General features: G+C 43.4%; 3 protein-coding genes across 5 annotated transcripts; 2 read left to right on the top strand and 1 right to left on the bottom strand.

Annotated features, from left to right (window-relative positions):
- Window positions 1–222: 222 nt before the first annotated feature.
- Window positions 223–2,650, bottom strand: MRPL32 (mitochondrial ribosomal protein L32). Its single transcript, XM_056482932.1, has 3 exons — window positions 2,408–2,650; window positions 1,436–1,605; window positions 223–935 (listed from the first exon to the last, which is right to left on the bottom strand). Exons 1-3 carry the CDS (start codon window positions 2,529–2,531, stop codon window positions 681–683), a joined length of 549 nt encoding a protein of 182 aa, XP_056338907.1. The 5' UTR covers window positions 2,532–2,650; the 3' UTR covers window positions 223–680.
- Window positions 2,651–2,770: 120 nt separating this feature from the next.
- PSMA2 (proteasome 20S subunit alpha 2) lies at window positions 2,771–8,374 on the top strand. Its single transcript, XM_056482931.1, has 8 exons — window positions 2,771–2,920; window positions 4,615–4,691; window positions 5,231–5,363; window positions 5,749–5,871; window positions 6,180–6,261; window positions 7,323–7,396; window positions 7,828–7,885; window positions 7,972–8,374. The coding sequence occupies exons 1-8, from the start codon at window positions 2,880–2,882 to the stop codon at window positions 8,086–8,088; spliced, it is 705 nt and encodes a 234-aa protein (XP_056338906.1). The 5' UTR covers window positions 2,771–2,879; the 3' UTR covers window positions 8,089–8,374.
- A 3,357-nt stretch (window positions 8,375–11,731) lies between these two features.
- C2H7orf25 (chromosome 2 C7orf25 homolog) lies at window positions 11,732–15,529 on the top strand. Of its 3 annotated transcripts, none has more exons than XM_056482930.1 (2): window positions 11,732–11,841; window positions 13,952–15,529. In XM_056482930.1, the coding sequence occupies exon 2, from the start codon at window positions 13,968–13,970 to the stop codon at window positions 15,234–15,236; it is 1,269 nt and encodes a 422-aa protein (XP_056338905.1). In that variant the 5' UTR covers window positions 11,732–11,841; window positions 13,952–13,967; the 3' UTR covers window positions 15,237–15,529. The 3 variants fall into 3 exon arrangements, with proteins under 3 accessions (XP_056338905.1, XP_056338904.1, XP_056338903.1); XM_056482929.1 differs by having other exon boundaries at window positions 11,763–11,845; XM_056482928.1 differs by lacking the exon at window positions 11,732–11,841 and adding an exon at window positions 13,463–13,480.
- Window positions 15,530–24,799: the final 9,270 nt, after the last annotated feature.

Here is a 24,799-nt window from a genome sequence, read left to right as displayed (position 1 = left end):
TGAAGGGGAAAAAACACACCTTCCACATCCCTTTAAGATAGAAAATTATCTTGTATACTGACAATAGCAAGGAACGTTCAGCCTTCATCCAGTGCAAAGAAAAAAAATGCAATTACTACATGGCAACCACTGTTTTGCTCAAACCTACAACTATCACCAATTATCTCAAAAAGCAGCATTGTGGAGAGATACACACAAAGGAAATAATCAAATAACTGCATCTTTCCTCGCAAATAACCTTTGTTTTTAATCAATATTACTTTTAAACATTTTTTTCCCCTCCAAAAGAGCAGCAGCCAAAATCAGAAAGCAAATTTCCCTGGGCCACTTACCAAACTTTTTTTTTACCAAACTTTTTACATTGATGAATTTAAAAGATGTTATTTACAAAACCAGCATAGAACATTAGCATACAAATTATTCAGGGTACAGTATGCAGATAGCCAAATCCAAGGCAGATCCTGATTTCTCTCTGTTGACTGCTGTATCACTGAGTAGCATTTCCCACTGCATGCTAGAAAAACAACACCTGACTGTAAAATCACATGGCACAACACAAAATTCAAGCTTCCCAAAAGTTCAGAGAAGTTCTGTTCACACTGAAGGAATGAGGAAAACATTCTTGAAAATCATGAACTCTCTTCCTGCAGCAACTTTTTGCTACCATTAATTCTACAGCATCAATTTTGAACAAACCAAGATGGACGCTTCCTGGCTCTTTCAATGATCCGCTTGCCTTCATCTTTTTCTGTGGGTTTTTCTCCTTCATAAAGGACAACAGTCTCTACAGTTGGAGTATTAAATGGTCCTCCTTCCTTCTTGTATATTTCCATCCGTATCAGTCGAGTTTCTTCTTTGACCTTTGCATAACAATAGCCACAAAGGACATGTTTCTGCTTCAAGTTTCCACATTCAGGGCAAACATCTATGTTCCTCTGAAATGACAGCGGAAAACACGGAATTCTGTAATTTGAACAGCAACAAAAAAAGAAACAGGGAACTACTACAAATAAAAATATTAAATTAGAGAAATTAATCTACCATTTCAAAATGTATTCTACACAACTTTTCTGTAATGTGTTGCTATGTCAAATGCTTACTACAAAAAATAGCCTATAAATTCAGCATCTAAGTCATTATGCCTAATTATGTCTGGAAGACCTATGGACTCAATTAGATGCACAGAAAATGTAGGCTTTTCCCATTTACACTATCTCTTAATCAAAAATTCACATTTTGTTGGCTTGCACCTCAAGTGTCACTGTCTATTTAACCTCAGACTACTGTCACACATGATGAATGTACCCGCTACAAAGGATTTTTAAAGACTACAGTACCTTTTAAGCTTATTAATTTATAAACAAAGTCCAGAGAGCTTTTCCAGTCGGTACCTCCCTCTGCAACGACTCCCCAGAGCAAGGGCTCTGCTGCCTACCTTTATCTCGATGAGCTTGTTGGGATTCCTCCGGCGGCAGCGGTTCACCTCGATGGTGCGTCTCTGCTTGGGCGCCGCCATCCACAGCACGCTCTCCAGCGGGCTCGGCGCCTCGGCATCCTTCACCCCTTGTGGAACAAGGGCTGGGCCCTGCACAGCTAGTGCTGGTCCTGCAGGAGAAAGGGAAAGAGAGCAGTGATTGTCCCACTCTATCTGCAGTGGTGCAGCTTTCCCTTGATTATGGCGTGCAGTTTGGGCACCACAACATAAGAAGCTCTTATACAGCATTCAAAGGAGGGCCTCGAGGATGGTGAAGGGCCTGGAGGAGAAGCCATACAAGAAGCAGGTGAGGTTATTTCTATTCAGCCTGGAGAAGATTGAGAGGAGACCTCATCACAGTCTACCACTTCCTCATGAGGGGAAGCATCGATCTTTTATCTGTGGCGACGGGACTCGAGAAAATGACACGAAACTGAGTCAAGAGAGATTTAGGTCAGACATTAAGAAAAAAGTTCTCCCCCCAGAGGGTGGCTGGACACTGGAAGAGGCTCCTCAGGGAAGTGGCCACAGCTCCAAGCCTGACAGAGTTCAGCAAGCGTCTGGACAACGCTCATGGTGTGACTCTTGGGACTTACTGACCCTTGTGTGTCCCTTCCAGCTCCCCATAATCTGTGATTCTGCGAGAAAGAAATTGCTTACAGCCAAGCCCCATTTCCGTGCGGCCGAGGAAACACAAGGATGCCGCCGTCGCTCCGAACAAGGCCAGCCCGGCGCCCCGCCCCGCTCCCTCACGGATCCCAGCACCCTCGCTCCCTCCGCCCTTCAGAAGCACAAGTCCCTCAGCCCTCTCATAGAATCACAGAATTGATGGCGTTGGAAGGCACCTCTGAGATCATCAAACCCTTCCCAAGATAGATGACACAGGAACGCGACCAGTTCCTTCAGCTGGGTGGAGAAGAGGCCGGGACCTACCCCAGGGCGGGCTCTGGCCCCCGAAGACACCCGGCCAGAGGCCGCGCTCCAGCCGCCCCCAGCAGCGCTGGAGCAGAGCGCGAAGCCGCGGCAGCGGAGAGCGGACCAGCACCAGCACCGCCATAACCCCACACGGCCCCGCCAGCCCTCGAGGGAGGTGCCCCTGTTCCTGAGCCTTCTGGGAAACCGAGTGCCCTCGGCCTGTCACGACATTGCAGGGAGACAGGACCAGGACTCCACATCCCAGCACTGCCCTCGCTACCTGGAGGGCGGGGCGGTGGGAGGAGGATGGAGGACTCAAACTCCCAGTATGCCTCACGGCTCGCCTCCCCGCCAACCGTATCCCGGCACGCTCAGGCACCGGCCACCAGCCGCCAATCAGCGCGCTCGCCGTGCCTTCGCTCTGGGAGCGGGAGCGGCATCCGCGCCTGCGCCGAGGAGCCGGCGCGGGGAGCGCAGGGCTGGTGCCAAAATGGCGGAGCGCGGCTACAGCTTCTCCCTGACCACCTTCAGGTGCCGGGGAAAGGGCGGCTGTGGGCTCGGGGGCAGAGGCTGGCGGACTGCCGGGCCAGCGGGAGAAGGGCGCGCAGCCCGAGCGGGGCTGCCTGCCGGCGGCGGCGAGGCGGGACCGAGGGGGCGCTTTGCAGAGTCATCGGGCCTGCGAGCGCTTGGAGGCAGCGGGGGCTGGACCTGGGTGGGAGAGCGGAGGGGGTCAGGCGGCCGAGGGGACTCTCCAGAGGCTTCCTGAAGGGCGGCGGGGAGCGCCCTGCATCCCACCCGGTGTCTGTCGCTGACCTCGGCCCCAGCGCGGGCGCCGCTTGTGTCCCTCCTTGCTGAGAGACAGAGCTGCTGTAGGACCGCGTTGAGATCTGTCTCGACACGGGTAGTACCTTACAGCGAGTGCTTTACCCAGCAAACTCGGGATCAGCACACACTCTATAGGCTGGGGGATACCTCTGTGATTCTGAGCGAACTGGAAATGGGTGATGACAGCTGAGCTGTGGTGTCCTGAGGGCTTGCTTCAGAACAAGCTTTGCAGATATGGGAATGAGTGAAGCAGATGAGTTTTAAAATAGTTCGTATTCCTTCCTGCTACACTTGGCAGTCACTGCTCTCCTTGCACTTGGTGTCGTGCGCAGCCTGAATGTGGAATGATGGCATGCACAGAGTGAATATGCTATTGGAGCGGTGTCTGTTGGGGTGTTGCTCTAATACCTAGACTGAAGATTAATTCAGAATAAAGGAAATTATCTTCCATTCATTTTTGAAACTATTAAGGTATTCAGACTTACGTTGCATATAGAAAAAAGAAAAACTGGACACAAGATCTTTATGCTGCTCGTGGTGAAGTGTCTCCTTAATCTCATCCGAGAGTCACACTATGTAATTGCAAAAAGAATTGCTAAAAGCTTGTTCAGTTGAGCAAATGAAGCAGTTTGCCACCTAAAATGATGAAAAGAATGCTCTTAATGGATGGAAGCAGCCCAACATGCTTGCTCTGCTCAAGTAGATTGAATTCTTTATTAGTTGTCAGAAATGGTTTCCTAAGGGAGTTACAAACTTTTTGTATTTTACAGAAGCACTATGTGCTTGGAATGATTGTTCTGATTTGTTGCGCTTTGTAGTGGAAAAGCCAGAATTACTACTTTGTCGCCCTTATTCCCTGTTTCCTCAGTGTATAAATGACTACACTGATTGATTATTGCTTGCTTTGTTTTCATCATCTAAGCACTGAGTTACATAATATCCCATTTTAATTCTGCAGCTATTAAAGCAGTAGTGTTTGAAATACAGCCTAGAGAACAGATACACTTGAAAAATCACTTGTCCAGTGAGTGGCTCTCTGGTGTCCTTTTTCCTGGGGATGGAGAATTGACCCCTCCACCCTGTCCTTCTGAACAAGTTACTTTGTAACTTACTTCGCTTGACACCTGCAGCTCTTTTCCATGATTCTGCATCCATTACCAGAGTAACAGGGATTGTTAAAACAAAATGCAGGAATACCCGGGAATGGAATGGATATTCCGTCAAAAAGCATAGCTGCATTTTGCTGGTTCCTTTCAGCAGTGAACATCAGTGTCTTGAGAGCTTTTGGAAACCACACAAAAAATTTGGAAATTACAATTTAATTTCTGTAGAAAGTCATGACATGCCCTGAAGATTTTTCCTACTGAGTGGAAAACTTTATTTTGCATTTTCCTTTTTAGTCCTTCTGGAAAGCTTGTTCAGATTGAATATGCTTTGGCTGCAGTAGCTGCAGGAGCTCCATCAGTTGGAATTAAAGGTATGTCCTGAAAATACTTTATTGACAGATTTGGGATTTTGACTATTTTTTGAGAGAACTAAACCAGTTTGGATCATGTACTGAGTCCTTTGTATTGGATTCTTCTTTATCTTTCTTTCTATTACATATTTTGTTACTCTTTCAGTGGATTTTTTACGTGTTTTAATGGGTTTAATGTTCCTGGGGTTCTTTTTTTGTGTGATTTTGGAGACATTCAGCTGGTAGATGTTCGGTTTTGGCATTTTTTTGAGTGTTCCTTTCCATATATAGAGAAATAACACAAAAAAAAAAGTTACTTAGATTGCTTAATTATTAATGTTACACAAAATCTTTAGAATGGGATTATGGGAGCGGTATGGTTATATAAAAAAAGAAACAATGTGTTGCGTGTATTCATCAAAGTATCCCTCTTTAACCTAATTGTAAGCTTGAACAGCTTTTAAAAAGAGAGGATGAAATTTACAGTTTAATAAGCTTATTCTGTGTTTTGATTGCTAATTTTAATTTAATTTTTAAAGAAATTTTTTGTTCTTTTTCAGCTGCAAATGGAGTGGTGTTGGCAACTGAGAAGAAGCAGAAATCCATTCTGTATGATGAAAGGAGTGTCCACAAAGTAGAACCAATTACCAAACATATAGGTTTAGTGTACAGTGGTATGGGTCCAGATTACAGGTATTAAAACATTTTGTTTGCTCACCATTTAGATGCATATTCATACAGGAAGTTTAAGTAAAAGGTGGCAATTAGCTGTTTCTTTCTAAGTGCGTGTCATAAACTATATTGCACTGTAAATGACATTCACTTGAAGTTTTTCTTAATATATTCATTCACTTGTCAAATAACTTTGTATCCAAAGAATGAAAGCAGTGTAATTCAGCCTTACTTTTACTTCTAATATTTCAGCAATTACTTGGTTGATAAAGATAGCTCAGCACGGCCTTATGTTCTTACACTGATGTTATGTCAGATATACAACTCCTGAATAGATATTTACTATTATGACTTTCCAGTTCTAGTTGAAATATTCTTGACATAGTTCTTTGGTCTCTGTTTTCAGAGTACTTGTGCACAGAGCTCGGAAGCTGGCCCAGCAGTATTACTTGGTTTATCATGAGCCCATTCCAACAGCTCAGCTAGTACAGAGAATTGCTTCTGTGATGCAGGAGTACACGCAGTCTGGGTACGTGCTGGAATTGAAGAATTGCTTAGAAAGATTGTGTTGTTTAAATGTAATGAGTAACAGCTACCCAGTGATAGGAATTTTTGTGGAAAAGTGTCCCAAGGGGAGGAGCAGTGACTGGCAGTGTGTGAGAATGGGTCTCCACATCTTGCACACAAACATGTCAGCCAAGGCAGGACACTTTGGTTTTGTTCAGTTGGTTGACTTGTTCTCATTACAGCCCTGGTCTGGGGAGAAGACAAACACCCAAAATAATTAGTCACCTTTGACTTTCACTGGTTAATTTATTATGTTTTATGTTCCTGTAGTGGTGTTCGTCCCTTTGGTGTATCACTGCTAATATGTGGCTGGAATGAAGGGCGGCCGTATTTATTTCAGTCAGATCCATCTGTAAGTATCTTACACTTGCAAGTTCTGCTGCTCTGATAAAACATATGAAACTTTGCAGGTGCTCATGAAATACTTTCTGTGATGAGAATAATAATACAGAGCTAGAATGAAAGATAGCTTCAGAAGTCAAAATGGGTCATTTCAGTAGGTTCTTGGAGCAAGCCTTCATCATTCTGTGCTTACATATTCTTATACTGCTTGAGGGATGGCAGCTGTTTCTGAGGAAGATCATCCATTTTCATACCTTCCCACGTAGTTGATAGTGCCAGCAAAAATGGTGTTCTGCAACAGATACTAGGAAAAAGAAATTTACTGTTTATAATGCTCCAAACTGAATGGAAGTTAAGCCAAAACCTGTTGTATTGTAAATGTAAAGCACATGCTTTGGTATTTAATGACAGTGGTTAATTTAAATAGTTTATTTGCTGAGTTTGCACTGCACTTCAGAAAAACTACTCTTTGATGCATGTAAGAGGTGCAATGCTTCAGATGAAAAAATGAGGTCATTGTAGTGATCATTGCAACTGCCAGTGGTTTGAATTGCCTGATGCTCCATTGTAAAAAGCAAAATACAGATGCCTTGTTTCAGTTAGTTTGATTGAGGCTGATGGTCTTCATGCCAGAGGAGATAAGACAATCCATGACTAAATATCTTGGTAGTAGTGAGCATAAGTCAGATGGTTGATTTGCAACAAGTCACTTTATCTTCAGAAGAATATGTGGGGTGAGCCTCAGTAAGGATTTGGGTGTACACTTTCTCAAAGGCCAACATACCATTTCCATTTAAGGAATCCCAAATCCATGCTAATGACATACTAAATGCATCTTTCAAAGTAGCAGGAGGGTGAAATTAGGTGGGGCCCAGTACACACTTTGTACAGTTTCACAGAATATGTTCCCATATAAAATTTCTCTCAGTATGATCCAGAATTCTCTCCTGTGGTCTCAGAACACTCAGTATTTTAAGAATTGCTTCTGTACTTTTTTACCAAGTAATTGAATACATAATGTTTCACTAAGTTACAAAAAGCAATTCAATCAACGTATTGTTGCTTTTACAGGGAGCTTATTTTGCCTGGAAAGCAACAGCAATGGGAAAAAATTACGTAAATGGGAAAACATTTCTTGAGAAAAGGTAATGTATTTGATGTTCTCTGAAAGGATACTGTGTTTTGTTCAGGTTCCATATAAAATAGCCAGATCTAAAAAAGTGCACACTTTTTAAATTGTAAGAACAAAGTTTTAAAATGCTTAAGGTGTGATGCTTCTGGTGTACTTGTTTATGCATGCACAGGAAGTTTGATTTATTTAAAATCCAACTTATGTGTTTAAGTAGAATTATTTGAGTGGAATAAACATTTTATTCAGTGTATTTGCAGCAGTAGAAAAAGGGATTTTTTTAAAACAAATAATAACTTCTGTTATTAATGCCACTATGTTTACAATTAATATTTGTATGAGAAACAGAAAGATTTTAATAGTTTTGGGGATTTTAGAGACTCCAGGGTTATTAAAATTTGTAAAGGTTTTTGTCCTGTGCTGAAATAAATGAATGTCTGTTCACAGATACAATGAAGATTTGGAGCTTGAAGATGCCATTCATACAGCTATCTTAACACTAAAGGTTAGCAAAGTATTTAGGAAAGAAGTTTCTTATGTCTTCACTGATACGATTTACTGAACTGTCGTTTGTTGTTTTTTTTTTAATAGGAGAGCTTTGAAGGACAAATGACAGAAGACAACATTGAAGTTGGCATCTGTAATGAAGCTGGTTTTAGGAGGCTCACTCCAACTGAGGTTAAGGACTACTTGGCTGCAATAGCCTAGTAGAAACCGAGCTAGACTGTGTGTTTCACACAAAGGTCTTTTTAATTTTGGCTACTTAAATGTTTTTCTTTGCAGTTTTTGCATACTTATTTCTACATGGTTTGTCTGAGAGATTTTTTAAACATCATGGGTGCAAATACAACGGTCCTTGATAATTGTAATACATGGAATCTTGTTAAAGATAATTCTTTCCCTTGATACACAAAATACTGTACAAAATGTAAAGTTATAGTGACAGCTTGAAAAAGGCTAAAGAATAAAATCAAAGACCATTGTTTTGGGGGAAGGTGTCTGCGTGTCTTTTCAATCCCAGATTGTTTATCTACATAAAGCTTAGGTTTCAGTATCCTTATTTTTGAGGAAACAGTTTTTCACATACAGCTAACTTACATTCAGCCTTCTTTTAAAAAATTTAAATGTTAAGTGACAGGATAATTTTTTCACTTTGAAATATTGTTTAAATGTTAATTAGCCTCCAGAAATAGTTTTATGTGGTGCAAAAGATCATGTACTTTCACAAATGGACAGGAAAGTCTTCCATTCCAGGTGTGTACCGTGTTCTAATTAAACCTCTGCTTTTGACCATCCTAGCCTTTATGTCACAAGAACTTGTTTTACTTGAGTTATTTTCTTGGCCCTAGAAATTGCACCTTTTCAATCTTGAAATATTGCTAGGAGAAGTAGAAGTAGTAACTCTTACTGAAAACTAAATGCATTTATCACCATCAATAAAAATCAATGGGATTTACAAAACAGAATGAGAGTATGTAATGTAATTACTTTATCCCTTGAATTGTGCTAAAGCATTTTCCAACTTGCAAGATAATTTTAAAGATGTAATGAAAGGAGCATTTCATTTGTGCACCATGACTTTTACAGATATCATTGTGTGGATGTATCAATACATTTGTTACATGTGTAGAGTTGTTCAAGTCATGAAAACCTACATTTACTACAAAAGAAACAGGATAAATATACATTTGCCATTTACATCACTGCTTTCAGATCTTCTATTTTTTAAAGCAATCTGATTGTTAAAATGTTGATAATGAACTGGGAGTGTAGCTGGGTCAGTCTGCTTGTATGTAAGGCTAAGGTTGTAGGGGAGCAGCCTGGCAGGTCCCACTTCAGCCAGCCATAACTAACAGAGAAAATACAGAATATGAGTAGGAAGTAGTGTATAAGCTGATTGACCTGTCTTCTGATGGTTTATGTTATCATCAGGTGAATAAGAATTTCTGAAGCATGCCATAAATGAAGTTTTATTTCCTAATGTCAGAAATAAAAGCTCTGTCTAACTGGTTCATTAAGAGTTCTGCTAGATCACTTTTTGAGTATTTTACTCTGAAAACCAGGACGTACTCTGATTCTTATTCTAGAGAAAATAAAACAACTCAGATCTGAAACTGAAAGCCTTATATTTCTGCATCTTTGGTTTAGAATTATTTACGCATACTTAGGTTTTTAATGCTGTATAAATATTCAAGAGTTTTCCATATGCAAAAATGTGTGTAGGTACTTCAGAAATTGACTGCAGTGATTTATTTGTCTCTGCTAATAGAAACAGTTGATGAGCATAGAACCCCCTATGAAGGGTAGCTGAAACCAAAGCAAGTTTCAAACCATGGTAAACTACTCCTTGTTTTGTGTTAAAGGATGGGAGTAGGTCTCGGTAGTCTACTGCCGGTGGTTTTCACTTTGATGAGCCAAGCTGGTGACTCTTCTCACACCCTTAAGAACTGAGTCCCAAAGCTCCCTGGTAATACTTAAACCCTGCAGTGAATCAGAGATCATGGCACTTGGTGTAATTTGGAAGCAATATGCATAATATTTTGAACTTGGGCTTTATTTAGAGTATTAGATAATCTTCTTAGTTGTAGTCAGATAGACCTTGATACTATGCTGCTCTGATGGGGAAGGTGGCGTAGGGTGTGGTTTTCTTTTAAGTGTGGGGTTCTTTTTTTAACTGCATATCTAGAATAGTAGCTAAATTTTATCTGCTATTTAAAGGTAAATCTTTAAACTGCAGAGAACTAAGTAACATATTTTTCCATTTAAAATCTTTAAGGAGTTAAGTATTTTTAACTTGATGTATTTCTCAAATCACTTCAGGAGTGAGCAATATTAGTGCAGTGGATTAACAAGTTTATGGTGATTGTGGTAATTTTCAAGAAGCACACCGTTTAGTTACATGAGATTAGCTTTTTTTATATATATTTTGTAGAAACTGCATGAAGGGGTCAAGATGCAATAAGACAGACAAACACTGTTTCTTTGTGAGACATGACAAATTGCAGGCTTGATTACTTCACCGCACTATGAATTATAACTTTGTGTCATTTAACTTGTTCTTATTAATGCAGTCATCTGAAAGGAGAAAAAGAAGACACTCGTCACTTGAAGCATGTAATGTTGATTTTCTTATCCTGGAAGAGGATCTGCTCCAAGGTTCTCAGGATATGTGACACCTGTGAGAATTGGGCTTTATATAACAAGTGGGATTGGGATCTGAGAACAGTAAATTTATTTAAAGAAGTTATTACTTTAAGTCACAGAATCATCAGGGTAATATCTGGTCCAACCTCCCTGCTCAAGCAGGATCATCTTAGAGCAGAGGGCACAGGATTGTGTCTAGATGGTTCTTGAATAGTTCCAGTGAGGGAGACTCCATAACCTCTCCAGGCAGCCTCTTCTAGTGTGCCATCACCTACAGGAAAGGACATACAAGTGCAGTAAGCCTCTTACAACTTGCTTTGGCTTTCTGTTGCTTTCCAGATCCTGTGAAATCATTCAGACAAGTAGAGATCATCTCCCTGCAAGAAGTGGCAAGTCTCTCCCACGCTGTAAGGGAATGTTGCTGCAGGGAGAGGAGTGGGACCATGGCTGTGTCTGCTGCATGGAGGCAGGCTGCAGCTTGGGGCAAATATTGGGGACACTTGCTCACACATTCACAGAATGGTTTAGTACAGCCCATTTTTGTCCAAACGTAAGGGACCCAGCGTGCACAGATCCAACATGCATGGAGCTGCTGCTTCTCCAGTGAAGTTAGAAGTACAAGGCTAACTTGCCTCTGGCCTGTTTGTTCCCATTACTCTGTGCTATTTCAGCCTCGCATTGAATATTGTGTGCTGTTTTGGGCACCACACTCAAATTTAGCTACTAGAGAGCGTCCAAGGGGGAGCAACAAAGATAGTGAAGGGCTTGAGGGGAAGCCCTGAAAGGGGTGGCTGAGGTCACTTGGTCTGTTCAGCCTGGAGGAGGCTGAGGGGAGAACTCATCGCGGTTACAACTTCCTCATGAGGGGCAGAGGAGGGGCAGGCGCTGATCTCTGTAGTGAGAGACCGAGGGACTGGCCTAGAGCTGTGTTTAGGGAGGTTTAGGTTGGTATTAGAAAGAAATTCATCGCACACAGGGTGGTTGGGCACTGGAACAGGCTCCCCAGCACCAAGCCTGACACAGTTCAAGTGTTTTTTTAGACAATATTCAAAATTGGACGCAACGATCCTTGTGAGCTCCTTGCAACTCAGAATAGTCTGAGACTGCGTCTGACCTGCTGTAATGCATTTCGCCCTGGCAGGGCTTTTGCGATAACCCGCGGGCAGGCCGGGGAGCAGAGCCAGGCCGGGCGGGCTGGGGCCGGCGAGCGAGGCGGGTGGTGCGGCTGTCCCCGCCCGGCGGCCCGGGGGAGGTGCCGCGCTGGGCCGGGCGCGACACGCCACGCCAGCCCGGGGCGAGGGCTGCGGCCGCCGGGCTGTGAGTACGGACTGCGGGGGCTGGCGAGAGGGGGAGGGAGCGGGGCCGGGAGCCTCCAGAGAGGCGAGGCGGGCCGAGCATGTTCCGTCCCGGCAGTGGCTGGGGGACAGGAGGGACAAGGGCCGGCGTCCCGCTCCGTGCGCTCCGCTGGGGCCGACGTGTGGGCCGAGGGCACGGCCGGGGCCAGCCGGGGGAGGGCCGAGCCGGGCCGGGCGAGCGCTGAGGGCGCCGTGCCCTCAACCAAGATGGCGGCGCGGCCTCCCCGGCGCGGAGCACACGTGATGGCGGAGCGGCCGGGCCGCGGGCGGGGGAGAGGAGAGGAGGAGAAGAGAGGCCAGGCCGCGGGCGGGGGAGAGGAGAGGAGGGGAAGAGAGGCCAGGCCGCGGGCGGGGGAGAGGAGAGGAGGGGAAGAGAGGCCAGGCCGCGGGCGGGGGAGAGGAGAGGAGAGGAGGGGAGGGGAGGGCCGCCAGTCCCTGCCCAGGGCAGATCGGCCCGTAGAGCGAGGGACTCTGTGTGACTCTGGTTGATAGCGGCGCCACCGCGCAGTTGTGCAGAAAAAGTAGTTGCCTCTGTGGTCTTACTGTCACTGCAGCTCTTGATTTACGTTCTGTCTTGAAGCGTGTGTGTTGGAGTTGTAGCTGCTGTGGGGAGAGGTGCGCAGTTACTAGTCGTGAGATTTTACTCGTTGCATTACGTGCAAGGGTGAGCTTGTGGCAGTGGCAGAGATTTGGAGGGACAAAGGCTGATTTTTGTGGCGTCCTGGGACCCGAAGAGAGTTAGTAAGTCGTGTCGGAAGGCGTCAGGATTCTTGGCCGTGAAGAGGCAGGAGGAGATGTTGCTGATGCTGGATACAGACCTGGCCAGTAGCAGTTAATGCTGGCAGTGTCCACTTGGACAGAGGGTCAGAGAGGTTCCCTGTTTGAAGGCAGGCCACTGAGTTGTAGGACCAGGCCATGTCCTGTTGCTCCTTTTCAGCTGGAATTTCATTTGTCTTGTCCTTTAACACCAGTATAGTTTACTTCAACATGCATATTAGATAAGAGTTATAGGAAGAATCACAGTGTTTATACTTGTAGACAGGAGTCAAAATTTATTAATTTCATTATTCATAGTGGTTATTGTCTTAAATATGCTATTGTTTGGTGTAGTAGGAATCCTACATTTTCAAAGACAGCACATATTCAGTAAAGGAATTCCAATCATACTTTCCTCAAGGAAGGCCTACTAAAGTAATACAGATTGAAAGAATAGATTTATCAGAAGCAACTCAACAAATCTCTTAGTAGAATTAGAAAACATAGCAATTTTAGCATAGAGATTCTGTTGATACTAGAATTACAAATCATAGTCTGTTCTGAGGCTGTGTAATAGAAACATACAATGGTTTGGGTTGGAAGGGACATTAAAGATCATCTAGTTCCAACCACTCTGCTGTGGGCTGGGACACCTTTTACTGTGGTGCCTTTTACTAGACCAGGTAGCTCCAAGCCCCATCCAACCTGACTGTGACCTTGACCACTTCAGGGATGAGGCATCCACAACCTCTCTGGGCAGCCTGTCCCAGTGCTTCACCACTCTCTGAGGGGTTCATGTACTGAGTTGAGCAATGCAGGTTGAAAGCTGGGTATGTGTAAGCATGGTGAGTAGCTTTTAATTTTAGTGGTAAGTGTGATGATAGGGAGAGGCAAGATTTGCTTATGGCATTAACATTAACATAGGAATGCTTATGGCATTCTAATTTTGCTCTAGATGGCAGCTTTTGCAAATGAACTGTGAGAGTTAACATCCCTCTGACTGGCTGACTGAAGGTCTCTTACATGGCAGGTGGAGGGAAACCACAAGCTTGCAAGCTCTGTGTGTAGACTTAAGTGCTGCCTAGCTGAGAACTGGGGTCTTCTGAGGCTGCAGGTTGGATCTCTAAAGGTGAAGGAAAGGGATTGAACTCATCACCAGGACTTTGCGTTGAGGTTCTAGTTGCTTGTGCTTTACAATAGCTATTGCACTAAAATCTACAGCAAGACTGGAGTGTATACTGTTAGAAAGAACTCTTTTGACTGTCTTTATTCTTGGCCATACATTAACAATCTTCTCCTTTGTTCTCACTTGACAGAAATAATGTTTCCAACATGTCTGTGCAGTCACTGCTTTGTGAAAGAATTGCTGTTGCCAAAGACTTGATTAAGAGAGCAGAAGCCCTTTCCAAGTCCCAGAAGAGGAGAATAGAAGGTGGGGCAAAGCTATGTGGGAAGCTGAAGGCTGAGCTGAATTTCTTACACAAGGTAGAGGCAGGGAAAGTGGCAATTAAAGAAACCCATCTGCAGAGTACAAACCTTACCCACCTCCAAGCCATTATTCAGTCAGCAGAGAACCTGGAGGATGTTGTCAGCGTGCTCCATGTCTTTGCTTATGAGGACAGGTTTGGAGACAAACAGACGCTGGTGGTGGATGTCGTCGCAAACGGGGGTCACACGTGGGTGAAGGCCATCGGTCGTAAAGCTGAGGCCCTGCATAACATCTGGCTGGGAAGAGGCCAGTATGGTGACAAAAGTGTCATTGAGCAGGCAGAGGACTTCCTGCAAGCGAGCCGTCAGCAGCCAGTGGAGTACAGCAATCCCCACATCATCTTTGCATTCTACAACAGCGTGTCCAGTCCCATGGCAGAGAGGCTCAAGGAGATGGGAATATCTGTGAGAGGAGATGTTGTGGCTGTGAACTCACTGGTAGAACCATCTGCAGAAAACGAGCATCTTAACTCCAGTGAATCAGATGAAGAAGGCCCTGAACTCCTGCAGGTGACGAGAGTGGACCGGGACAATTTAGTGGCCAGCATTGCTTTCCCTACCCAGATCAAAGTAGACGTCTGCAACAGAGTTAATTTGGACATCACTACCTTAATCACCTACGTCTCTGCGCTGAGCTATGGTGGCTGCTACTTTGTCTTCAAAGAAAAAGTGCTGACAGAGCAAGCAGCCCAAGAAAGAAGGGAGAGAGTCCTGCCTCAGCTGAAGGAGTTCATGGAAGGAAAAGAGCTCTTTGCCTGTGAATCTGCTGTCAGAGATTTTCAGTCCATCTTGGAAACGCTGGGAGGACCTGGGGAGAAAGAGCGAGCTGCATTGCTTGTTAAAAGAATTAACGTGGTGCCAGATCAGCCCTCTGACCGTGCCTTAGGACTAGTGGCTAGTTCAAAAATCAACAGCCGCTCTCTAGCCATTTTTGGGACAGGAGACACTTTAAAAGCCATCACCATGACTGCAAATAGTGGGTTTGTGAGGGCAGCGGCAAACCAAGGTGTCAGGTTCAGTGTTTTTGTCCATCAGCCACGAGCATTGACAGAAAGCAAAGAATCTTTTGCCACACCTCTACCAAAGCGCTGCCCATCTGATAATGGAGTGTAAGACATTAAATGAGTTAGTAATGGAAATACTGCAGGTACTGCAGTAGAGGCATTTGGAGTAACAGAAGCACCATAGCAATGCAGTCCTGGGTGTGTATTAATGATGACAGCAACTAGCAGTGGAAGAGCTCCTCAAGGGATTTGTAATATCTTTACTCCTTCCTTGAGGTTATTTTTTTGTCCAGCTGACCATTAATTTATTCACTAAAGTAATAAGAATTCAATGAAAATTGTTAACTGGCTTACAATGTATTGATTGTATCCATCCCCATTAAAAACTTCAGTTAAAGCACAGTTACTGAGGTGCCCTTGTTATTTTTGTCCTCTTCAGAGAGGTAAAATTCATCATCTTAGATGAACTTTGGGCTTGGCTTCCATGGAACTTAAATCTTTCTTTCCTCTACTCTGTTCAACCTTATTTTTGGTTGATTCACAGGGACCTTGTGCAGAGACCTGTGCGTTTTTGGGAGTGTGATGTTCTGTGAAGATGTGACTAGTAGCCATGAATAGAAACCAACTTAAGCCTTCCTTGTCTTACTGAAAGGAACCTCTATGTGTATACCATGGTCACACTGAATTGGGCAACAGCTTTAAAATTCCAGGAAAAATGAGTTGAAATTGGAGTTTATTTTGCATTAATATGTTGTGATTCTTGGGCTAAACAGGACAGCCAGTGGTAGCAGACCAAGGAGGCATGTCTACTTCATTTTCTCTTTGCCTATGTCCAAATGCAAAGTCTTGCTGGTTGTAAAGTCCAACTCAAAGCTTCAGATAACAGAATCCTAAACTGAGCTAGCACCCAGGTAGTTTTTGATATTAGCATGCTCTTTGCTGAGGACTCATGTTGAACTTGAATCTGGCTTTGTTACATGTGGATTACCTTAAACAAAGCCTCAGTGAGGTCTTTCAGTGTTGGAGTGATGGAGGAGACTTGCAGAGTATGTTCTTAAATCCTAGTTTGCTCTGTTGTAAAGAGAAGCCTTTTTGCTTGTGGTATAATTGCTCTTTTGATTCAAAGTGTAGAAGAAACAACTGTTTCTTCTGCTGTATTTTTTTTCTTTTACTTTTCTTGGGAGAGATTTGCTGTTGTAGAAGTCTTTATCATAGTTTTTTTTCTGAATGCTATAATGACAGCACTTGCTGTTTGGTATTAATTTTCATCAGTTTTCTAGTGGAAAATTTTGAGATGTCAGAGTGAAGCTCTGAGCCCCAAGCTATACATTTTTATCAGGTCAGTGAAAGAGATACCCACTGAATATTTTATAGGGTGGTGTTTAACACAGTTTCATGATTATGCAGCTTAATAGTTCAGGCAAAGAACATCCTCTTGCCCCTCCACTCTAAATTTTTTCTTACAGTACAGTGTATCTGTTGTGCTGTCCTTAGCCTTAGGTTCAAACCATATTTTTCTGGTCCCCAGCAGTGACACAATCATGCTGGAATGCAAGCAAGACCACTCTGCATGCCTTGTTCAGCTGAGTAAGATGAACTCCCAGGTGGCAGAAGTGTACTTCTTGTGGTGGGATTCTTGGTCTGCTCTTACAGTGCCTGGAGAGTAAAATGGTAGGAGTTCTCACCAGTAACCACATGCTGCATAGCTTTACCTGAAGCTTTTAGCAATGTGGAGGGCAGTCTGCTCTCTATGCTCCCCAATTTCTGTAGGTCCCTGAAATAGTTAATGAAGTTTAAGATGGGTGGAGCTGGATTTTGGGTTTTGCTGCTTCAGCATCCAGTGTAGTATCTGCAAGTTTCTCAGTTCCATATTAGTGAGTTCTAACAAAGCATCTAGCTTGTTCCTACAGTCAAACACAGTGTAATGAAACCATGGCAGGATTCATCTCCCACTGTATCCATTAATTTTCTTGAAAGTTCTTCTGAAGGGAAAGTAGAACCAACATAATGAAGCAATAATATGTTGGCTGTGCTGCAGAAATGCAAGTCTGCCTTAGTAGTTAACAGCAGAAGCTTCACCATGAGGGAGCTTAGAGAGGTAGTAATCTATCATGGTGTGATGGATTTACCATACACAGAGATGTCTGTGAAGTGTTACAAACAGCTTGAAGGAAAGTTCCTTTAATTTCTGTCATGAGAGCTCTTACTCTGGACACCTGTGTGATGTCTTTCCTCTGCAGCAGGTGTGGGAATAGGGCTTGGGGAGATCATCTGTCTAAGAGAAAAAGAACTGTGTGTTTTAGAACCTGTGTTTCTGTTTTGTGTCACGTGTCCTGAAAAAGGGTACGGGAAACCTTCTAGTTAATAATTTATTAACAAATAACCTGGGAGATAGGGATTCTTTTTGTCTGTAGCTCAGAGCTGTAAAAGTTGAGATTCCAAAAGACAGTGTAATATTTCATAGATTAACAAAATGTTAATGGGTTGGAATGGACCTTAAAGATCATCTAGAACAAGCCCCACCTGCCATGGGCAGGGACACTTTCTACTAGACCAGGTTGTTTAAGGCCTTTCTCATCCTGGCCTTGAATACTGCCAGGCATGGTGTATCCACAGCCTCCCTGGGCAGTCTGTTCCAGTGTCTCACCACACTTGCAGTAAAAAGAATCCTTCCTAATATATAACCTAAATTTTATGTCTTTCAATATGTACCCATTACTCCTTGTCCTGTCATTGCAGTTTCTGATGAGGAGTCTCTCTCCAGCTTCCCTGTAGGTCCCTTTCAGATACTGGAAGGTTGCCATCAGGTCTCCATGCAACCTTCTCTTCTCCAGGCTGAACAGCCCCAATAATCTCAGCCTGTGTTCATAGGGGAGGTGCTCCAGTCCTCTTATCAGCTTTGTGGCCTCTTCTGGACTTGCTCCAACAGTTCCATGTAGTTTTATATTGGGGACACCAGAACTGTGCACAGTTCTTCAAGGGGATCACATGTGAGAAGAGTAGAGGGGCAGAATCACCTCCTTTGACCCTCTGGCCACACTCCTTGTGATGCAGCCCAGGATTTGATTGGCTTTCTGGGCTGTGAGCACACACTGCTGGCTCATGTGGAGTTTTTAATCCTCTGTCACTCCCAAGTCTTTCTTAGCAGGGCTGCTCTCAATCACTTCTCTGCCCAACCCATTGGTGTGTCTGGGGTTGCTGTGACCCACGTGTAGGACCTTGCACTTGGCTTTGTTGAACTTCATGAGGTTTGCATTGGGCCCTGAGCTGCATTACCCCTTCCCTCTGTGGTGGCAACTGCACTGCAAAGCTTGGTGTTGTCAGCATGTCTGCTGAAGGTGCACATGGTTCCTCTGTCCACATTGCCAGTAAAGAGACTGAAGAGCCCCAGTACCAATCTCTGAGGGACGCCACTCATCACTGGTCTCCATGTGTAGCCATTGACCACAGCTCTTTGTGTGTGGCTGTCCAGTTCTGTATCCACCGAGTGGCCCATCCATAAATCCCTGTCTCTCCAACCTGGGACAAGGACATTGTGCAGGAGTGTGAAATGCTTTGCATTAGTGCAGCTAGGCAGTGTCAGTTGCTCTGCCCATCCACCAACACTGTAGCCCTGTCATAGAAGGTCACCAAATTTGTTAGGCAATGTAAAACCATTTTGGCTGTTACCAGTCACCTCTTTGTTGGCCAGGTACTTAGGAATTCCAGTAGAATCTGCTCTGTGGCCTTTCCTGGCACACACGTGAAACTGACTGGTCAGTAGTTCCATGGGTCTTTCACTTTCCCCTTTTTAAATATGGGGATTACATTTCCCTTTTTCCCATCATCAGGGACTTCACCTGACTGCTGTGATTTTTCAGAAATGATGGACAGTGGCTCAACAACTTTGTGTGCCAGCTCCCTCAGGACCCATGGATGAGCCTCATCGGATCCTAAGGACTTGTGCACATTCTCACACCTGATCCTCTCCTACAGTGGGCTTCATCTTCCCAGTCCCTGCATCTTGACTCAGGTGGCATGGCTGGAGCACTTGCCATTGAAGATAGAGGCACAGAATTCATTGAGACCCCCAGCCTTCTCTTTGTCCAGCGTAGTCAGGTCTCCCTTTTCCTTCTGGAAGGGGCCCACATTAGTTCGGTCTTTATCTTGCTGTCAGCCTTGATGTCCCTGGCCAGACACAGTTCTAACTGGGCCTTGGCTTCTCTAGCCTTGTTCTTAAACTCCCATACAATTTTCCTGCTGTTTTCAGGCCCTCTGTCCTCATTTCCACTTTCTGAAAGCTTCTTTTTTTCACTCTGAGTTTGCACAGCAGCTCCTTTTCCATAGAGGCCTCCTGGCATTTTTGCTCAGTCTTCTCCTTGTTCAGATATCTTGCTCCTGAGCTTGGAGGAAGGGATCCTTGAAATTCAGCCAGCATTCCTGAACCCCTTTGCCTTCCAGGGCTTTATCCAATGGGACTATATCAAATAGTCCTTGGGGAAGCCAAAGTCTGCTCTTCTGAAGTCCAGTGTCTTGGGCTTGCTGTGTGCCCTCCTCACCATCCTCAGGATCATAAACACCAGCTCCTGGTCACCGCAGCCAAGGCTGTCTTGGAGCACTACATTCCTCACCAGCTCCTTCCTCTTGGTGGGCACAAGGTCCAGTAATGGCACCAAACATACTTTTTTCCTTCTTTGTTAAATGTATCCTGTCATTCCCTAGTAAACCAGGCTTGGCAAAGTGAGTCCTAAGAGTCTGAGTAACCAAAACCCTGACTAGGGCACAATTGCTCTAGCCATTTGTTGCTAGATTTGTCTGCATATTTCAAGTCCCTCTCCATTGACCAGGAGGATTAATGAAAAACTACTTGAACTCAACGGCCTTTACTATCTCTCCCAGGGCTCCTTAGTCTCTCTTAATGCTTCCCAGTTTGGTGCCAGCTGTATCACTGGAACCCACATGGAGCACTAATAGTAATAGTCTGTGTTTGAGTAGGCTTGGGAGCTTCTCAGTAATGTCCCAGATTCAGGCACCTGGAAGGTTGCACACCTCCCTTGGGAGTGAGTCAGGCCAATAGATAAATGCCTCTGTACCTTATAAAATGGAATCATCCACTCCTATCACCTGCCACCTTTTCTTGGTGGAACTAGTTGCTAATTTCTTTATTTGTGGAGAAGGTTAAGCAGCTCCAGTTATCTCCTGCTCTCTGAAATCCATCTGGATCATCAAGTTCCTTTTCCCAATGGCTTTTGACTGAATTGAAGGCATATTTACTCCTCTTCTAGTCTGACTGGTGATGACTCACTCCCTAAGTTTTGTGCTCTGCCTTTGCAGCCTGCCCATTCAAACAGCCCCTTGTGCTCCCTGGAGCTATTTTAATCTCCCTTGGATGCTCCTGGCAATGCCTCCGCCTTGCCAGTGATTTTTTACTGATTAATCTGTTTTACAGTATTACAGAATATAGTCAAAGCTAGGTGCATGGTGACAGTGCACTTATGTATGGTAATTCATTATGATCTTTCAATCCTTTGCATTTAAATTAATATGCTCACAGCTTTTTTACCCTGAGGAGGGCTTTGAATGAGTAAATGGGAGACAACTGCTTTATTCTGCTTCTTGCTGTGATTCTAAAGAACTTCCATCGTTTTCCTTGCTGTATTGCAGTCAGCAATCTTGAATATCCTCTTGGGCACCCTCTAAAGAGTTTGTCAGAGCCACAGGTGAGAGTGCAGCAGCCTGCATTTTAACATGGTAGGTGACCCAGAGAAAGCAGAAAAAAGCAAATGATCTCTGTATTCCTGGGATCAGAAGTGGGTGGGTTCTGTTTGCAGTATTCCTTCACAGCTGCTGCTACTGAGCTGGCAGACTTGTTTTGCCACTTTTGTGACACTTTTGTGTGACCAGTAAGTGCAAGTCTGTTTAAAAGCCTCTGTATCTGGAGCCATCGTGTGGTGATTTTCTTCATTACCAGTCCTTTTTGACCAACATGGTATTTGTTACTGAATACATTTTCTTTCTTTTACTTATTTCTGCCAATCATATAGGCAATATTTTAGGAATATTAAGCCCTTTCTATATGCCACTAGGCAACTTGAGGGTTTTATTGTTATTTTCTGTCTCCCTGTTGCATCTTGCAATGAAAAACTCAGAATGTGGATGTTCTTTTTTTTTTTCACAGTGGTGTTTTTGCTTATCAGTCAAACAGAAGTGTACTGTTAACAGGCTCTAAAAATTGTTTTATAAGATGAAAGAATGCTGACTTGGAAACAAAATGTGTTTTGATTGTAATATTTGGTAGCTTTTTATATTGCCTTTGAATATATTGGTGATCTACTCATATAAATCAATGTTCTGGTTTGGTGCATTTAGATATCTTTTACTTTATGTCACCAATAGGGGATTAGGTGTTGAACTTCCCTTATTTATGACTTTGCAAATGAGCCATTAGAAAATGGAAAATTATATTTGAAATTAGTTTTTATAAACAGAAATCCAAGGCTGCTTTTCTTTTCTTCCAACATCACACAACTGCTTTGCGTACACTACACCAGGCACTAGAGAATATGGAGATGTCTCGCTGCTATGGATTTTGAGGGATTTTTTTTGGTAGAAGATTTCAGCATTAAGTTCCTTGGGAAAGATGGAGTCCTAAATTTTTTTAGAGAACCTTTTTCGTCTGAAACTTCTAATTTATTTTAGAGTATTTCTGTCTGGTCTCTAAGGGGAGCCAACACCACTATTCTATGCAGCATTCAGCCTGCTCTCTTTTCTCCAACAGTAAGCATATCAAACAAAGAATGCTGCAATTGATGCCAGGCAGTAGGAAGCACTTGGATATTATATGAGAAATAAATCAGTAAGTTAAGTTTTTAGTGCATTCACGTTTCTGTGTATGTTCTTTACTTGCTGCTCTGGCTGACAGAGCTTGTAGATCAATCATTATTTGCCATTGTACCTGCAAGCCATTAAAACACTCAGAGATAGTTTTTGCATGTTTGTAGCCACAACTGTTTAAAAGTTAATGGGCTAAATAGTGGTTTGTGTTTCAAACTGCCCCTGTCATCTGAGGATGCCTTCAGTAGATGTAAAGCATTCTGCTGGAGTCAGCTGGAGCCTGAAAATGCTTTCACAAGCCTGCCTCTAGTTCCTGCAAACTGAAAGTAGGCTTGGTCATAACAGATATAAAATACGAAAACACAAGCCTCAGTTGTATGAAATATGTTTGAGAGGTGACATAAAAAAAAAAAAGAAAACCACCCTAAAATATTTTTAACCTTTTTTGTTTAAGTGGACCAAGGAAGAGATTTTAAGTAATGACAAAGCATGTACTTGTGATGACATTCTTTATTTCAGGTTATTATGCAAGCAGAACAGCACAGGTCAGCTGTTATCTAATTAATCTGGTAAGGTAAGCCTTCATTAGATGTGGTTCTGGAACTGGAGGCTGTGGTTACAGTTTTCCTGCAAGATGTAGTTCTGGGAATAGCTCTGCCATCTAGCTTGCAACAGGCACCTCACATGTGTTCTTGGTGGTGAAATCACCTCTGTAGGTAAGTGGGTGTTGCTTTTTCATCAAGTTTTAATGTTGCAATTTACTCTAGACCAAAAAAAAAAAGAGAGTGAATATCATATTTCTGCACCGCTCAGAACTGCGACTTTGGGGCTTTGCAAGTTGTTCCCTGTGAAAGCCATGGAAATTAAGGTTGTTCCTACATAAACTATTGTAGGGAATAAGCAAACAAAACCCCCTCCTCACAGCTTCATTTTTCCATTGTGTATATTTAAATGATCCTCATCTATGTGTGATCTTCACATACAATGAAATATGCAATATGGAACAATATAATAAAAAGACCCCAAATCAAACCTCAAATCAACAAAATAAGAAAACCCCCACAAAATCCCCCAAATAATTAACATGGTAATGAAGCTGTGCTCCTTTATTCTTTAATGATAAATGATAAAGCAGCTCAGTGGTGTAATGAGAAATATGGAGATCCAGGCCACAAACTTTTATGCTGTGTAGGTACCAAAATCCTCCCCAGGTCTTTCTGCTGCAGGGTTCATTTGGCCCATCTTTATTGAGATGGTGTTTATCTGAGTGAAATGTCACTCAAACATACCACAGGCCTTCATAACAATGGAACTTGACCATATAAATATGTTTTAATTTTTAGTGTGGTTGGGTTTGTGTTTTTTTCCCTCATTAGAAATGTGCATTATAAACCAGCCTTAACTATACCCACAAGAGAAACCTCTTCCAGGTCAGGGGAGGTCTGACCTATTTGCTTTACATACAGCTGTAAAATGCACTCATCCATAATAACACAATTTATCTTAAGGAGTGGTGTCTTCCTCTCAGTTGCAGCAATTCATTAAGTTTTTGGAATAAGGAGAGGCTATATATATGCCATTTATCCTGCCGAAAATAGACTACAAGGAAAAGCAGCATTTTGATTCATCCTCCTGCCTTAGTGCAGGAAAGGTTGGTGTAAGAAAACAGAAATATCAATAGTGTGGACAATCAAAGACAAAATGGGTCTTACCAGATATTTCAGTGAATGACGCCTGGGTTGGTTCTTGGCTTGGCTCCACACTGGGCTTAAGGGTAGACTCAGCACTTGACTCTCCACTCAGGTCCCAGAAGGTCTGTTCACCTTCTTGCACTCCGTTGCTCCCAGCTTGCTCTGTGCCATCCTCCTTGTGTGAGTCTCCACTGTAGTCCAGGGGCAGCTCTGTGCTTGGTTGCAAGCTGGGATCACTGCTTTGCTCCACACTTGTTGCCTCAAGCACTGGGGTAACAGGGGTACCTCCAAATAAAGTGAGAGGAATTTATAGGATGAGGAGCATAGTTTGAAAAGTTATTTCTAGGGATATCCAAAAACGTGTGTAGTTCTTTTTATGGATCAGAGATCCCAACTAGGAGTTTAGGGAGGGGGAGAAAAATAACTCTAGGAATAAGTACAATATGACTGTGAATCTTATTTAAATTGACAAAGGTGGATTTGCCAATGTATTGTTGACTCACCTTGTGCCTTTAGTTGATCAACCAGGATTAGAATCAGCAGTGCTGAAAGGATTGTCATGTTTTTCAGCATGGTCACCTAAATGCCAAGTAAAGAACAAGCCCTTGGAGTAAAACTTGAAATGTGTAGTGGACAAAAAGCCCTGGCTATTTAAAGGCAAGCTCCTACATCTATGCACTTTGACATCCACCTGAAAATAACAGGTTACAAAACCAGCATCAAATTGCGTTCTCAAAATGAATGAAGGATCTATCAGAGACTGTGATCAGGCAATTCCTGCCCTTTGTTTCAGGGTGAGATAACCTTTGCTGCAAGCAGTAAAGGACTTTGGGGGCAGAGAGGTGGGACAGAGGTGGCCCAAACTGCAGTAGCACTGATAGTGATGTCACTGTGTGCCTCTGGCAGTGCTGGTTTCTCCACGCAGTTGATCCTGTTGGTTTTGAATGAGGAGCTTCAAAAATCCTTTGATATGACGCTTGACAGATGGAATATTCCTTATGGGTAACAGGTGAAAGGTGAGGTGTGACTAAAAAACGTGCACCTGGCTTCTGTGTTGTAAGGAAATAATAGCAGTGTGAAAGAACTGCGATGTTTTGGTCAAGCATTTCATTGGGAAGGCTTCCTTTTCCATTGTTGAAAACTTGTGTGTTTGTGTGTGTGTTGTTCA

Source organism: Oenanthe melanoleuca, chromosome 2, assembly GCF_029582105.1.
Source record: "Oenanthe melanoleuca isolate GR-GAL-2019-014 chromosome 2, OMel1.0, whole genome shotgun sequence".
NCBI classification, from domain to species: Eukaryota; Metazoa; Chordata; class Aves; order Passeriformes; family Muscicapidae; genus Oenanthe; species Oenanthe melanoleuca.
This window is presented reverse-complemented; position numbering and strand designations above follow the sequence as displayed.